Source organism: Salvelinus alpinus, chromosome 11 (assembly GCF_045679555.1).
Source record: "Salvelinus alpinus chromosome 11, SLU_Salpinus.1, whole genome shotgun sequence".
Classification (NCBI taxonomy): domain Eukaryota; kingdom Metazoa; phylum Chordata; class Actinopteri; order Salmoniformes; family Salmonidae; genus Salvelinus; species Salvelinus alpinus.
In genome coordinates, this window is record NC_092096.1 from 24,268,464 (window position 1) to 24,286,122 (window position 17,659).

The 17,659-nt window shown below is 44.5% G+C and overlaps 1 protein-coding gene across 1 annotated transcript in view; it reads right to left on the bottom strand.

Moving 5' to 3' along the window:
• col7a1l (collagen type VII alpha 1-like) overlaps window positions 1-17,659 on the bottom strand; it is an 87,615-nt gene that overhangs the window by 36,462 nt on the left and 33,494 nt on the right. The window contains exons 16-23 of the mRNA XM_071332151.1: window positions 17,170-17,319; window positions 15,839-15,976; window positions 14,663-14,809; window positions 14,228-14,347; window positions 11,631-11,777; window positions 10,783-11,064; window positions 9,480-9,619; window positions 1,677-1,800 (exon numbers count right to left, since the gene is read on the bottom strand). Coding sequence (XP_071188252.1) covers window positions 1,677-1,800; window positions 9,480-9,619; window positions 10,783-11,064; window positions 11,631-11,777; window positions 14,228-14,347; window positions 14,663-14,809; window positions 15,839-15,976; window positions 17,170-17,319 — 1,248 coding nt within the window. The remainder of the gene's footprint in view (window positions 1-1,676; window positions 1,801-9,479; window positions 9,620-10,782; window positions 11,065-11,630; window positions 11,778-14,227; window positions 14,348-14,662; window positions 14,810-15,838; window positions 15,977-17,169; window positions 17,320-17,659) is intronic.

A 17,659-nucleotide genomic window follows, 5' to 3' on the forward strand; every position in this document is an offset into this window, starting at 1 on the left:
TCACTTTCACTTAGCTAGCATTGAATGCAACAAGCTAGTCAAGCAAACACCCGGCTCAAACAGAGAGGAAGGGATGGGGAGGTATCTGACTATCGCTATCCAACACCGGAACTCTTCCAAGTCAAGTTAAGCTTTTGGTTTTATAAATGTATTGCCACCGGGGCCCGCCAGTGCAACTCCTAAACTGCTTGCTACTGACTGTACACTGTACTGTATGATTGTAGCATGTTTACTAACGCATTAGTTCTAGTAGCTTTGTTGACTATGACGTGGCAATGATATAGGCTGTATGACTTGGAAATGTTTTTTCACCTGGTCACAGATAGTCCACAAGTGAAGGGAAAAGGTAAGAGGAAGAGAGCACGTAGATAGATGTGAGAAGGAATTACATATACAATGAGCAGTTTGTAGGTGGCTGCTATGAAAGAGAACTGTGTTTGTGTGTGATCAGGGGTGTATTCATTGTGCTGATTCTGTTAAACATTTCTTAAACAAAAGCAAATGTAACAAAAAGGGGATAAATATAACTGAATTTGTCCAATAGAAACTCTATTTTGCAACTGTTGGACTAATGATTACACTGTAGATAAGCTAGATGCAGGCAAGAGTGTGCAAGGCGGTATTGAATGTGTCACTGTCAGTCTGTGTGTCACTGTCTGTCACCTCAAATCTTTCACTCGACCTGTGTGCACCTACGTTGTAAACTTTCATTCATAGGCTGGGTTGTAGCAACCTCATGATGGGTACAGGGAAAATTTTACTATCATGTAGTAGCCTAAACCTATTGATGTTACATTGAGCTGGGTGAACGGAATATGAAAGACAGTCATCCAATATGCTGTAATAGAAATAAGGCCATGTTCATAAATTATCATCCTCCCTCATCTTAAAAGGCACCGACCGCCACTGACACACACACACACACACACACACACACACACACACACACACACACAGACTTGCTCGCAGGCACTTACGCAGGTACAATATAGAGAATCAATGTGTATTGAAAGTGAATAGGCATGGAAGGTGTGTCACAATTTCAAAATGCAAACACAACTGGAGACAACTTGGCATTTTTGGAGACAGGCGTTTGACAAGACAGGGCTACGGTAGCTAGCAAAAGAGGGTAAAAACGGTTGCTATCCAGCTGTACACAACTTCAGCTGGCTAGCTAAACATCTTGGCTAACTGTGGGGCGGAACCAGCACCGGACTACCGCATTTGGGACCCCGGGGCACCAACCTCCATAAAGCTATGAGAAAATGCTGGAGTTTTAAAGAAAATTCTACACTTCTTGCCATGGATCAGAGAGAAAAATGGCTGTTTTATAGCTCATCTCATGCTATTGTTCACTTTTTGCCATGAGGTTGAGAGAACATTTAGCAGTTTAAAGCTAATTTCCTGCAATTCTACACATTTTGCTATCATATGCTATCTGGGGGGCACCCGACCTCCAGGGATACATGCCCTGTGTGCCCATTAGGTAATCCAGCCCTGGGCGAAACAGTTCACTTATTAACAGTTAATTAGTTATGCAAATACAATGCTGTCTCCAAAAGGCAAGGCAAGTTTACTTTCGACATTTGTGAGGTCTCCACTTTCAAAGCTTATAGACATCTATCATTTTTCTACGCAGACAGAATATCAGTGTGTATGTGTGTACGTGTGCGTACCTGTTTTGGTGTTGCCTCCTCCATAGCGTACTCCTCTCATAGCCTTTAGTACAGAGTTCCTGTTCTTGTGATCATTCAGTTTGAACTCTATCCTTGGTTCATCACTGTAGTGCACCACTGCTATCTGAGGGGAGAGACGCGACAGTCAGGGACAATCACCTACAGTACCAGTCAAAAGTTTGGACACACCTACCCATTCAAGGGTTTTTCTTTTTTTTTATTACTATTTTCTACATTGTAGAATAATAGTGAAGACATCAAAACTATGAAATAACACATGGAATCATGTAGTAACCAAAAAAGTGTTAAACAAATCAAAATATATTTTACATATGAGATTTTTCAAAGCAGCCACCCTTTGCCTTGATGACAGCTTTGCACACTCTTGGCATTCTCTCAACCAGCTTCATGAGGAATGCTTTTACAACAGTCTTGAAGGAGTTCCCACATATGCTGAGCACTTGTTGGCTGCTTTTCCTTCACTCTGCGGTCCAACTCATCCCAAACCATCTCAACTGGGTTGAGGTTGGGTGATTGTGGAGGCCAAGTCATCTGATACAGCACTCCATGACTCTCCTTCTTGGTCAAATAGCCCTTACACAGCTTGGAGGTGTGTTTTTGGTCATTGTCCTGTTGAAAAACAAATGATAGTCCCACTAAGCGCAAACCAGATGGGATGGTGTATGGCTGCAGAATGCTGTGGTAGCCATGCTGGTTAAGTGTGCCTTGAATTCTAAATAAACCACTGACAGTGTCAACAGCATAGCACCCCCACACCATCACACCTCCTTTTCCATGCTTCACGGTGGGAACCACACATTCGTTCACCTACTCTGTGTCCCACAAAGACATGGTGGTTGGAAACCAAGATCTCAAATTTGGACTCATCAGACCAAAGGACAGATTTCCACCAGTCTAATGTCCATTGCTCGTGTTTCTTGGCCCAAGCAAGTCTCTTCTTATTTTTGGTGTCCTTTAGCAGTGGTTTCTTTGCAGCAATTCGACCATGAAGGTCAGATTCACACAGTCTTCTCTGAACAGTTGATATTGAGATGTGCCTGTTACTTGAACTCTGTGAAGCATTTATTTGGGCTGCAATCTGAGATCCAGTTAACTCTAATGAATGTATCATTTGCAGCAGAGGTAACTCTTGGTATTCTTTTCCTGTGGCGGTCCTCATGAGAGCCAGTTTCATCATAGCGCTTGATGGTTTTTGAGATTGCACTTGAAGAAACGTTCAAAGTTCTTGAAATTTTCCATATTGACTGAACGCCATGTTTTAAAGTAATGATGGACTGTCATTTCTCTTTGCTTATTTGAGCTGTTCTTGCCATAATATGGACTTGGTCTTTTTACCAAATTGGGCTATCTTCTGTATACCTCCCCTACCTTATCACAACACAACTGATTGGCTCAAACACACTAAGAAGGAAAGAAATTCCACAAATGTACTTTTACTTTTAACAAGGCACACTTGTTAATTGAAATGCACTACAGGTGACTACCTCATGAAGCTAGTTGAGAGAATGCCAAGAGTGTGCAAAGCTGTCATCAAGGCAAAGCGTTACTACTTTGAAGAATCTCAAATATGAAATATATTTTGTTTAACAATTTTATGGTTACTACATGATTCCATATGTGTTATTTCATAGTTTTGACATCTTCACTATTATTACATGATGTAGAAAATAGTAAAAACAAAGAAAAACCCTTGAATGAGGAAGTGTGTCAACTTTTGACTGGTACTGTACATTCAATAACAAAGTAATCTTATCATAACATGTATCATTCCCCTTCATATTGCCTATATAAAAAATAAAGTTGTAATGAAATACAGCAAGAGGCAATAACAGAATGCTGTTTACACAGATACGTTAGGGTACATACTTTGGGCGAACTGAAAAAGGAAGATGATTGCAAATGTCCTGTGCTTTTAGGTTTCAGCTTTTAACCTTTACCGAACCTCAACCCCGTATCCGGGATCACCCCCCACCCCCCACACACTGATTAGCATAGCTAGCATAGCTTCACAAGTAGATAGTAGCATCTAAATATCATTAAATCACAAGTCCAAGACACCAGATGAAAGATACAGATCTTGTGAATAAAGCCACCATTTCAGATTTTTAAAATGTTTTACAGGGAAGACAAAATATGTAAATCTATTAGCTAAACACGTTAGCAAAATACACCACTATTCTAACTCCATCAGTTTCTTACTCCTTCAGGTGCTATCACCAATTCGGCTCAACTAAGATATTGATATCCACTAACCAAGAAAAAACCTCTTCAGATGACAGTCTGATAACATATTCATGGTATAGGATAGTTTTTGTTAGAAAAAAGTGCATATTTCAGGTAGAAATCACAGTTTACAATTGCACCGACCATCGCAAATCGACTAGAATTACTAGATAGAGCAACGTGTATGACCAATTTACTCATCATAAAACATTTCATAAGAATAGACAAAGCATAGCAATGGAAAGACCCAGATCTTGTGATTCCAGACAATATTTCAGATTTTCTAAGCGTTTTACAGCGAAAACACAATAAATCGATAAGTTAGCATACTACATGTGAAAACGTTACCAGAGCATCGATTCCAGCCAAAGAGCGCTATAACGTAATCACCGCCAAAAGATATTAATTTTTTCACTAACCTTCTCAGAATTCTTCCGATGACACTCCTGTAACATCATTTTACAACATACATATACAGTTTGTTCGAAAAGGTGCATATTTAGCCATACAAAACCGTGGTTACACAATAAAAATACTAGGAAATCAAGCCTCAATATGTCTGACGTCATCTATCAGAGTGATCTAGTTTAATTAAAAGCTAATCATATACTTGACTAAAAAATACAGGGTTGACAGGAATCGAAAGACAAATTAGTTCTTAATGCAACCGCTGATTTACATTTTTAAAATTATCCTTACTTTTCAATACAGGGTTGGCCAAGTGAAGCTATACCAAACAAAATGGCGATGTATGCGTTTAAAATATTTCGACAGAAACACGGTTTATCATATTAAATATTGCTTACTTTGAGCTGATCTTCCATCATATTCTTGGGCAATGTATCCTTTCTATGTTATAAACGTCTTTTGGTCGATAGATGTCCTCTGTCCTTCGAAATGTCCACTAACAACGACCGAGACCGCGAAACGTTCCCAAAGCTAGAAAGTGCACGACAAATAAATTCCTCAGAATCGCACTAAACGGATATAAATTGCTATAAAACGGTTAAAATTAACCACATTATGATGTTTTTAACAACTATAACGACTGAAAACATGACCGGAGAACTATAGCTGGTTAGAAAACGATTTGGAACGAGGCAGGTCCGATGGCCTTCACGCTTGAGGCGCACGTTGAGAAAGGGCGGTCTCTGTACATTTTGGTCATTTATAATGGCTGTGAACGTCCCATCGATTTCATTGAAAACGTGATGACGTACAGACACCCAGAGGAAGACGTAGGCAGTGTCGGTTTCTTCATAGCATTCACTGTGGCCTTATAAACAGACCCCAGATCAGAGGTAAAAATTTCTGAAATCTGAACCCTGTCATGAAAAGTGCTGTAAAAATTGTTCTGTACCACTCAGAGACAAAATTTCAACTCCTATAGAAACTATAGACTGTTTTCTATCCAATAATAACAATAATATGCATATTGTACGATCAAGAATTTAGCACGAGGCAGTTTAATTTGGAGACCCAAATATGCTAATGCGGAACAGCACCCCCTATAGTTGCAAGAAGTTTTAACATATTGAATCTAAACGTTGTCACGAAGTTTGCAACAACAACTCAGACCTTAGATCCTAAAAGAACAAGCCAAGGTGAGGGTGACCAGGACATTAACCCCTAAAAGAACAAGCCAAGGTGAGGGTGGCCAGGACATTAACCCCTAAAAGAAGAAGCCAAGGTGAGGGTGACCAGGACATTAACCCCTAAAAGAACAAGCCAAGGTGAGGGTGACGAGGACATTAACCCCTAAAAGAACAAGCCAAGGTGAGGGTGACCAGGACATTAACCCCCAAAAGAACAAGCCAAGGTGAGGGTGACCAGGACATTAACCCCTAAAAGAACAAGCCAAGGTGAGGGTGACCAGGATATTAACCCCTAAAAGAACAAGCCAAGGTGAGGGTGACCAGGACATTAACCCCTAAAAGAACAAGCCAAGGTGAGGGTGACGAGGACATTAACCCCTAAAAGAACAAGCCAAGGTGAGGGTGACGAGGACATTAACCCCTAAAAGAACAAGCCAAGGTGAGGGTGACGAGGACATTAACCCCTAAAAGAACAAGCCAAGGTGAGGGTGACGAGGACATTAACCCCTAAAAGAACAAGCCAAGGTGAGGGTGACCAGGACATGAACCCCTAAAAGAACAAGCCAAGGTGAGGGTGACCAGGACTTTAACCCCTAACAGAACAAGCCAAGGTGAGGGTGACGAGGACATTAACCCCTAAAAGAACAAGCCAAGGTGAGGGTGACCAGGACATTAACCCCTAAAAGAACAAGCCAAGGTGAGGGTGACCAGGACTTTAACCCCTAAAAGAACAAGCCAAGGTGAGGGTGGCCAGGACATTAACCCCTAAAAGAAGAAGCCAAGGTGAGGGTGACCAGAACATTAACACCTAAAAGGACAAGCCAAGGTGAGGGTGACCAGGACATTAACCCCTAAAAGAACAAGCCAAGGTGAGGGTGACCAGGACATTAACACCTAAAAGAACAAGCCAAGGTGAGGGTGACCAGGACATTAACCCCTAAAAGAACAAGCCAAGGTGAGGGTGACCAGGACTTTAACCCCTAAAAGAAGAAGCCAAGGTGAGGGTGACCAGGACATTAACACCTAAAAGAACAAGCCAAGGTGAGGGTGACCAGGACATTAACCCCTAAAAGAACAAGCCAGGTGAGGGTGACCAGGACATTAACCCCTAAAAGAACAAGCCAAGGTGAGGGTGACCAGGACATTAACCCCTAAAAGAACAAGCCAAGGTGAGGGTGACCAGGACATTAACCCCTAAAAGAACAAGCCAAGGTGAGGGTGACCAGGACATTAACCCCTAAAAGAACAAGCCAAGGTGAGGGTGGCCAGGACATTAACCCCTAAAAGAAGAAGCCAAGGTGAGGGTGACCAGGACATTAACCCCTAAAAGAACAAGCCAAGGTGAGGGTGACCAGGACATTAACCCCTAAAAGAACAAGCCAAGGTGAGGGTGGCCAGGACATTAACCCCTAAAAGAACAAGCCAAGGTGAGGGTGACCAGGACATTAACACCTAAAAGGACAAGGCAAGGTGAGGGTGACCAGGACATTAACACCTAAAAGAAGAAGCCAAGGTGAGGGTGACCAGGACATTAACCCCTAAAAGAACAAGCCAAGGTGAGGGTGGCCACGACATTAACACCTAACAGAACAAGCCACGGTGAGGGTGACCAGGATATTAACCCCTAAAAGAACAAGCCAAGGTGAGGGTGACCAGGACATTAACCCCTAAAAGAACAAGCCAAGGTGAGGGTGACCAGGACATTAACCCCTAAAAGAACAAGCCAAGGTGAGGGTGACCAGGACTTTAACCCCTAACAGAACAAGCCAAGGTGAGGGTGGCCAGGACATTAACCCCTAACAGAACAAGCCAAGGTGAGGGTGACCAGGACTTTAACACCTAAAAGAACAAGCCAAGGTGAGGGTGACCAGGACATTAACCCCTAAAAGAACAAGCCAAGGTGAGGGTGACCAGGAATTTAACCCCTAAAAGAACAAGCCAGGTGAGGGTGACCAGGACATTAACACCTAAAAGAACAAGCCAAGGTGAGGGTGGCCAGGACATTATCCCCTAACAGAACAAGCCAAGGTGAGGGTGACCAGGACATTAACCCCTAAAAGAACAAGCCAAGGTGAGGGTGACCAGGACATTAACCCCTAAAAGAACAAGCCAAGGTGAGGGTGACCAGGACCAGCTAGTTAGGAAGAAACCAGACTCTCTATGATGGAGCATAGTAGTATACACAGTCCACATGACAGGTACAGTCAACCAGGTACACTTCAGGTACAGCCAACCAGGTACACTTCAGGTACAGCCAACCAGGTACACTTCAGGTACAGCCAACCAGGTACACTTCAGGTACAGTCAACCAGGTACACTTCAGGTACAGCCAACCAGGTACACTTCAGGTACAGCCAACCAGGTACACTTCAGGTACAGCCAACCAGGTACACTTCAGGTACAGTCAACCAGGTACACTTCAGGTACAGTCAACCAGGTACACTTCAGGTACAGTCAACCAGGTACACTTCAGGTACAGTCAACCAGGTACACTTCAGGTACAGTCAACCAGGTACACTTCAGGTACAGTCAACCAGGTACACTTCAGGTACAGTCAACCAGGTACACTTCAGGTACAGTCAACCAGGTACACTTCAGGTACAGCCAACCAGGTACACTTCAGGTACAGCCAACCAGGTACACTTCAGGTACAGTCAACCAGGTACACTTCAGGTACAGTCAACCAGGTACACTTCAGGTACAGTCAACCAGGTACACTTTAGGTACAGTCAACCAGGTACACTTTAGGTACAGTCAACCAGGTAAACTTCAGGTACAGTCAACCAGGTACACTTCAGGTACAGCCAACCAGGTACACTTCAGGTACAGCCAACCAGGTACACTTCAGGTACAGTCAACCAGGTACACTTCAGGTACAGTCAACCAGGTACACTTCAGGTACAGTCAACCAGGTACACTTTAGGTACAGTCAACCAGGTACACTTTAGGTACAGTCAACCAGGTAAACTTCAGGTACAGTCAACCAGGTACACTTCAGTAACAGTCATCCAGGTACAGTCAACCAGGTACACTTCAGGTACAGTCAACCAGGTACACTTCAGTAACAGCCAACCAGGTACACTTCAGGTACAGCCAACCAGGTACACTTCAGGTACAGCCAACGAGGTACACTTCAGGTACAGCCAACGAGGTACACTTCAGGTACAGCCAACGAGGTACACTTCAGGTACAGCCAACGAGGTACACTTCAGGTACAGCCAACGAGGTACACTTCAGGTACAGCCAACGAGGTACACTTCAGGTACAGTCAACCAGGTACACTTCAGGTACAGTCAACCAGGTACACTTCAGGTACAGCCAACCAGGTACACTTCAGGTACAGCCAACGAGGTACACTTCAGTTACAGTCAACCAGGTACACTTCAGGAACAGTCAACCAGGTACACTTCAGGAACAGTCAACCAGGTACACTTCAGGAACAGTCATCCAGGTACACTTCAGGAACAGTCATCCAGGTACACTTCAGGTACAGTCAACCAGGTAAACTTCAGGTACAGTCAATCAGGTACACTTCAGGTACAGTCAATCAGGTACACTTCAGAAACAGTCATCCAGGTACACTTCAGAAACAGTCATCCAGGTACACTTCAGAAACAGTCATCCAGGTACACTTCAGTAACAGTCATCCAGGTACACTTCAGGTTCAGTCAACCAGGTACACTTCAGGTACAGCCAACCAGGTACACTTCGGGTACAGTCAACCAGGTACACTTCAGAAACAGTCATCCAGGTACACTTCAGAAACAGTCATCCAGGTACACTTCAGTAACAGTCATCCAGGTACACTTCAGGTACAGTCAACCAGGTACACTTCAGGTACAGTCAACCAGGTACACTTCACCCTTACATTGCTAGGGTTTTTTAAGTCTATTGCGTGTGATGTGTTAACATCCTAAAATGAACAGTAAAGCTTTTGACATATTGAAGGTGTGTGACCTCTGACCTGTGTGCCCTGAGGACCAATCACGGGGAAATAGGTGACAACCCGGAACAGGAAGTCCTTGAGCTTGGCAAAGTTATTGGATCCGATGCTCCATGACTCATCCACCAGGAACACGATGTCTGCCTTCACCCTGCCACACACTGCAACACACACACACACACACACGGAGGCACGCATGCACACACAGGAACGAGTGTGCAGGTGCGCGCACACCCAGGTCATGGTGACAGTGATATTGGTTGTTAGCAGACATTATTATCATCAGACAGAACATTGCTAAAGGAACATCTTCAGTCATAAGCAGTCTCTAATGGAGGTAAGTGCTGTTATTCTGAGGGTCTTAAGAAGAAGTCTCTAATGGAGGTAAGTGCTGTTATTCTGAGGGTCTTAAGAAGCAGTCTCTAATGGAGGTAAGTGCTGTTATTCTGAGGGTCTTAAGAAGCAGTCTCTAATGGAGGTAAGTGCTGTTATTCTGAGGGTCTTAAGAAGCAGTCTCTAATGGAGGTAAGTGCTGTTATTCTGAGGGTCTTAAGAAGCAGTCTCTAATGGAGGTAAGTGCTGTTATTCTGAGGGTCTTAAGAAGCAGTCTCTAATGGAGGTAAGTGCTGTTATTCTAAGGGTCTTAAGAAGCAGTCTCTAATGGAGGTAAGTGCTGTTATTCTGAGGGTCTTAAGAAGCAGTCTCTAATGGAGGTAAGTGCTGTTATTCTGAGGGTCTTAAGAAGCAGTCTCTAATGGAGGTAAGTGCTGTTATTCTGAGGGTCTTAAGAAGCAGTCTCTAATGGAGGTAAGTGCTGTTATTCTGAGGGTCTTAAGAAGAAGTCTCTAATGGAGGTAAGTGCTGTTATTCTGAGGGTCTTAAGAAGCAGTCTCTAATGGAGGTAAGTGCTGTTATTCTGAGGGTCTTAAGAAGCAGTCTCTAATGGAGGTAAGTGCTGTTATTCTGAGGGTCTTAAGACGCAGTCTCTAATGGAGGTAAGTGCTGTTATTCTGAGGGTCTTAAGAAGCAGTCTCTAATGGAGGTAAGTGCTGTTATTCTGAGGGTCTTAAGAAGCAGTCTCTAATGGAGGTAAGTGCTGTTATTCTGAGGGTCTTAAGACGCAGTCTCTAATGGAGGTAAGTGCTGTTATTCTGAGGGTCTTAAGAAGCAGTCTCTAATGGAGGTAAGTGCTGTTATTCTGAGGGTCTTAAGAAGCAGTCTCTAATGGAGGTAAGTGCTGTTATTCTGAGGGTCTGTCAGTTTGCTCTGATTGTAATGCCTAACAGCTATTCATCTATATAGGTACTATAAATACTTATGTTACCTGGCCCTGGTCCAACAGTTGTCTCTGTATCCAAAACCAATAGGTTTCTGGTAGTAGTGGTAAGATGGCCGACGCTGGTGGTGGCTGCAGCTGTTTTGACAACAGTGGTGCTTGGGGGTTTCTTGGCGGTGGTTTTGGAGGGGGCTTTGGTGACGGTGGAGCGGGTGTGGGCTTTGGTGGCTTTGGCTACATTGGGTTGGGAGGCGGTGAAGGTGTGAGGGGGGAGAGGGGCAGGCGTGGCGGATAAAGACTGGACAGGCACCAGAGGATGGTCCTTGGCCACTGAAAGGAAATAGACAGTGTTTTAGATTCATATGCAGTAGCGTAGTGTTGTGCTTGGACACATTTCACATGATATACTGTATACATTATTTATGACATTTTTATAGTCACATACATGGATAGGTGCAGTGAAATGTGTTGTTCTACAGGGTCAGCCATAGTAGTCCAGCGCCCCTGGAGCAAATTAAGGTTAAGTGCCTTGCTCAAGGGCACAGACAGATTTTTCCTCGTCAGCTCAGTTATTCGAACCGGCGACCTTTCGGTTACTGGCCCAACGCTCTAACCGCTAGCCTGACCTACACCTACTGTACACCATAGTAATTACTGAGTAATAACTTATGTCATGACCTAGTAAGTGCATGAACCAGCATTGGGTTTCCTGTATGATAGACGGCTTCCAGTGAAGTGTATAAAAATGTAATGGACAGCTCTCCAAACGTTGCATTTCTTACAGCTTAGGATAGCAGCACTCAACCATTGTGTTTGTTGTTGTCGTTTTTGAGTGAGCACATTGTTTATTGTTCCAGTGAGCTGGAGCCGTAACGTGAAGAGGTGTTAAGCTATACCTATCCTGTGGTAGATAGAGGTGATGGGTCCCTCCACCGCTCCATACAGAGGTCTGATGGTGAAGATGTACATCCTGCCATACAGCAGATCACTCAGCTTAAACATGGTGGCAGCAGGGCCAAGCTTCTCCTTTTTGGTGTCCAACTCTGAAGAGAAAAAGTGTACCCATATGTGGTAAAAAATAAAATAAAATCTATTTAACCTTTAGCCAGGTAAGTCATTGTGAACAAATTGTCCTCTGGTTGGTCTAAGAGGTTGTAAAAAGTGACAAACACAAAACAATTGTCATCACTCTAAAAACACATAACAGAGCCCAATTCCAAGGGTAACTCAGGTTTCCCCATCACAATAACAGTTTGGTATAATTGACAATTTACAGGACAAAATCACCATTTACATCTTGAATTCACCCTTGCGGATTATATTTATTGTGCCTACATAATGATTTCTATTAATTATGGCCTCTAAACCCTTCACACTTAAAAAAAAATGGGGAAGATGAAACCTAGCATATTTGATAAGATCTCCAAGAAGTTACCAAAAAGTGACTGGGACATGAAAAGACAAACCCCGACATTAGGGACTGCTCTTCTCTGTATCACGGAGGCGCTCCGCACTGCTAAAGCTAACTCTCTCTCCTCTGCTCTCATCCTTCTAGACCTATCGGCTGCCTTCGATACTGTGAACCATCAGATCCTCCTCTCCACCCTCTCCGAGCTGGGCATCTCCGGCGCGGCCCACGCTTGGATTGCGTCCTACCTGACAGGTCGCTCCTACCAGGTGGCGTGGCGAGAATCTGTCTCCTCACCACGTGCTCTCACCACTGGTGTCCCCCAGGGCTCTGTTCTAGGCCCTCTCCTATTCTCGCTATACACCAAGTCACTTGGCTCTGTCATAACCTCACATGGTCTCTCCTATCATTGCTATGCAGACGACACACAACTAATCTTCTCCTTTCCCCCTTCTGATGACCAGGTGGCGAATCGCATCTCTGCATGTCTGGCAGACATATCAGTGTGGATGACGGATCACCACCTCAAGCTGAACCTCGGCAAGACGGAGCTGCTCTTCCTCCCGGGGAAGGACTGCCCGTTCCATGATCTCGCCATCACGGTTGACAACTCCATTGTGTCCTCCTCCCAGAGCGCTAAGAACCTTGGCGTGATCCTGGACAACACCCTGTCGTTCTCAACTAACATCAAGGCGGTGGCCCGTTCCTGTAGGTTCATGCTCTACAACATCCGCAGAGTACGACCCTGCCTCACACAGGAAGCGGCGCAGGTCCTAATCCAGGCACTTGTCATCTCCCGTCTGGATTACTGCAACTCGCTGTTGGCTGGGCTCCCTGCCTGTGCCATTAAACCCCTACAACTCACCCAGAACGCCGCAGCCCGTCTGGTGTTCAACCTTCCCAAGTTCTCTCACGTCACCCCGCTCCTCCGCTCTCTCCACTGGCTTCCAGTTGAAGCTCGCATCCGCTACAAGACCATGGTGCTTGCCTACGGAGCTGTGAGGGGAACGGCACCTCAGTACCTCCAGGCTGAGGCTCGCCTCCCTACCACTGAGGAAGTACAGTTCCCGCTCAGCCCAGTCAAAACTGTTCGCTGCTCTGGCCCCCCAATGGTGGAACAAACTCCCTCACGACGCCAGGACAGCGGAGTCAATCACCACCTTCCGGAGACACCTGAAACCCCACCTCTTTAAGGAATACCTAGGATAGGATAAAGTAATCCTTCTCACCCCCCCCTTAAAAGATTTAGATGCACTATTGTAAAGTGGCTGTTCCACTGGATGTCATAAGGTGAATGCACCAATTTGTAAGTCGCTCTGGATAAGAGCGTCTGCTAAATGACTTAAATGTAAATGTAATGTAAATGTACATTTGTACTTTAGGCAGTTTATTGAAGGAAATGACTTGGATACCCCACCCCCACTGCCATGCTCACACAAAGCACAAAGTCATTAACACTTACTGATGTCACTAACATCGGCCTCATTCCAATTGTATGACTGGCAGCTGAAAGCCATGTGGTGGAGCCCTTGGGTTCACCTACCCAGTCATGTCTAGTCAGTGACTACTTCAACAATGGAAAATGGGAGGGCCTCAGAAACTGAAGGCATTTTTAAGAAAGATCTTAAGAAACACCTTTTTTTACTTAGGGTGCTTTTAGCCATACTATTTATTTAATTTATACTATCTATTTTACGTATTTTTATTTATTCAAATGCATTAGTCTCTTAAGGCCACAGTTAAAAAAAAAAAAATTGTTTTACTATTTTTATTTGCCACATTTTGAAAACAGTGTTTTTATCTTTCTCACCTTTTATAACTGCATTTATTTAAGAATTTTGAATTGCATCCTCTGTAAGTAATGTGCTATACAATTAGATAGCATTAGATAGAAAGCATTACTAAATTAGATAGAATTAGATAGAAAGCATTACTAAATTAGATAGAATTAGATAGAAAGCATTACTAAAGATTTTGAATGAGGCCACAGCCTGACGTGATCATCTGTGCTGGTGTCACAGCCTGATGTGATTGGCTGTGCTGGTGACACAGCCTGATGTGATTGGCTGTGCTTTGACCTCTGACCTGAGATGTGCCTCCAGGAGAGCAGATACCCAGAAGCCCCGGCAACGCTGATCCAGTTGAGGGAGGTACTGCTGTCTGTGGTGTCCAGCGCTGCGAAGCCGTTCACTTTGGGCAGGTCCACTGGAACATAACACATCCAACACATCATTTAAGTGTTTGAGAATGGCTACATCGCAGTCAGACTGTGCAGACTCACTGATCTACAAATCACCTTGCATCCCAAGTAACTACTCAATATCCAATCAAGATTATCGGTTCTGCGCCTGGCCTTGCTCAAACTGATCCCCTCAACCACACGGAATAACTTTAAGATACCTTACTGCTACTGTTTGGGCTAGGTGGTGGTGACGTGTGACAGGTCTACATTTTAGTCATTTAGCAGTCACTCTTATCCAGAGGAATATCTGAGAGGTGTAGCCATAGTTCAGTACTCACAGGTGCGTGCAGTGACCAGGAACGGGCTCCCTTCTCGGCCCCCCACCATAGATGCCACCTGGATCTTATAGGCCGAGCTCTCCTGTAACTTAGGGATGGTGAAGGAGGTAGTGGAGGAAGAGACTAGCTGGGACTTCTCATCGCCACCTAGAGGCAGAGAGGTCAACATGCATGGGGTATATATAGGTCGGGACAGCAGGATAGCCTTCAGCTATTTCACAACGATCTTTCCTTTATGCCTCACAGCCTCTCTCCTCACCTTGAAGAACTTAGGTCTGTGGGGAGGGACCATGTCCTCTAATACAAGAGGGAGGTGAGGGGATGCAAGGAAGCATGAAAGACGAATTGAGATAGAGCCTACTTTTTAATTTTGAAAATGTTGATTTCATCTTTATTTAACCAAGTAGGCAAGTTGAGAACAAGTTCTCACTTACAACTGCGACCTGGCCAAGACAAAGCAAAGCAGTGCGACACAAACAACAACACAGAATATGGACACATGGAATAAACAAACATATAGTCAATAACACAATAGAAAAGATCTATACACAGTGTGTGCAAATGAGGTAGGATAAGGGAGGTAAGGCAATAAATAGGCCATGGTGGCGAAGTAATTACAATATAGCAATTAAACACTGGAGTGATAGATGTGCAGAAGATGAATGTGCAAGTAGAGATACTGGGGTGCAAAGGAGCAAAATAAATAAAATAAATAACAGTATAGCGGGTGAGGTAGTTGGATGGGCTATTTACAGATTGGCTATGTACAGGTGCAGTGATCTGTGAGCTGCTCTGACAGCTGGTGCTTAAAGCTAGTGAGGGAGATATGAGTCTCCAGCTTCAGTGATGTTTGCAGTTCGTTCCAGTCATTGGCAGCAGAGAACTGGAAGGAAAGTCGGCCAAAGGAGGAATCGACTTTGGTGAGATATACCTGCTGGAGCACGTGCTACGGGTGGGTGCTGCTATGGTGACCAGTGAGCTGAGATAAGGCGGGGCTTTACCTAGCAAAGACTTATAGATGACCTGGAGCCAGTGGGTTTGGCGACGAGTATGAAGCGAGGGCCAGCCAACGAGAGCAGACATGTCGCAGTGGTGGGTAGCATATGTGGCTTTGGTGGTGTGTGTTTGTGTCAACGTGTGTGTGTGTGTCCATACATGCATGTGTGTGTTCCTCACCATGGAAGGGGCTCCAGGAGATCTTGTAGCCAGTGACCCCAGGGGTTCTCCTCCAGGTCAGTATGAAGGAGTTGACTCCGACATCCACCACCTTCACCTCCTTGACCGCCTGGATCAGCTCTGACTCTGTCACGGACGCTGATGGAACCACATCAACAACAGATGTAGGTTCATTTAAGATAAACAATAAATGTGTGGTGAGCTTTCTGCCACAAAATGGCTGCCGCTACATGGATGCTACACATCGGTGGTGGATGAGGTGAGTTTCTGCCTTTCAATGTTGACCGCTTTGAGCATACCTTGAATACATATACAATCAATTCTCATTATAAATGTTGTGACAATGTTCCTCATTCAACAACACAACAGCCTGAATGGACTTCTTCAATGTAAATGAAGTGCTTTCTGTTCAGAGTTTCTAACAGTAGAAACAAACTCAGATAGAACTATTAGATGATAACAACCATGCCAGGCAGCAGTGACACACACACACACACACACACACACACACACACACACACACACACACACACACACACACACACACACACACACACACACACACACACACACACACACACACACACACACACACACACACACACACACACACACACACACACACACACACACACACACACACACACACACACACACACAGCAGTGGTTAAAACACAAGCCTCAAGTGTCAACAAAGGGAACCGTGGTTAAAATAGGAAGCTCAAAGTATATGACCCGTCAATCAAACAAGGGCACCACCAATCTACAAGGGTACAAGGGGCGTAACGTTCCACATCTCCCTACTTAATTACAATATCAGGACTTCATCCACAGGGCTGTGGGTTTATGTAAATGGCCAGTGACTCAGTGTTACACTCCATATTTTCCATTTAATGTATTTACGGAAGTTCAATCAGAAAGGCTGGTCTGAATAAATCATCACTTTTCAATTACGCCTTTCCTCGATTGAAATAACAGTGGTCTGTCTCGTTCAAATAACACATCTTAGAAATACAATAGTCTTGGAAATACAGCGGTGGAGTGTGAGGGCTTCCCATGCATAAGTGAGATTACATTACCGACAGCAACGTCAACCACTGCGTACATGTGTTTCCATGCATATGCAACACCAACCGAGCACATTGCTGTGACTGCAGACTCCACTGACGTCATAGGGGCAAATCCTAGCTTCCACTTGAGTCGAAAATTCACTCAGTCTCCCAATGACATTAATGCATGAATAAGTGAAAATGTCCAATACCCACCATCACCACTGTGGGAAAGAAATCATGCACAAGTTAGGATTTACCCCATACTCTCTCTCCAGGTACCTGTGAGCTGTGAGAGGGAGATTTCTGGCCCCTCTGTGTTGCCGTAGACAGCGTGGATGCTAACTATGTAGACTGTCTCTGGGTTGAGGCCCTCAGTGCGGTGGAACAGAACGCTGCGGTCCAAATACTGGGACTGGGGAGTGTTGCCATCTGTGTAACACAGCAAATTAAAAGACTCAGGCACACACAAACATTTACACACACACACACACACACACACACACACACACACACACACACACACACACACACACACACACACACACACACACACACACACACACACACACACACACACACACACACACACACACACACACACACACACACACACACACACACACGTACACACACACGTACACATACACACACACACGTACACATACAGACGTGTACACACTCACACACTGCAAGTTCACAGGCTACATTCATCTTTGAAATTGAGATAAGGTTATATTTAAGATTTGGAACAAGAAGCCCACTACAGTAC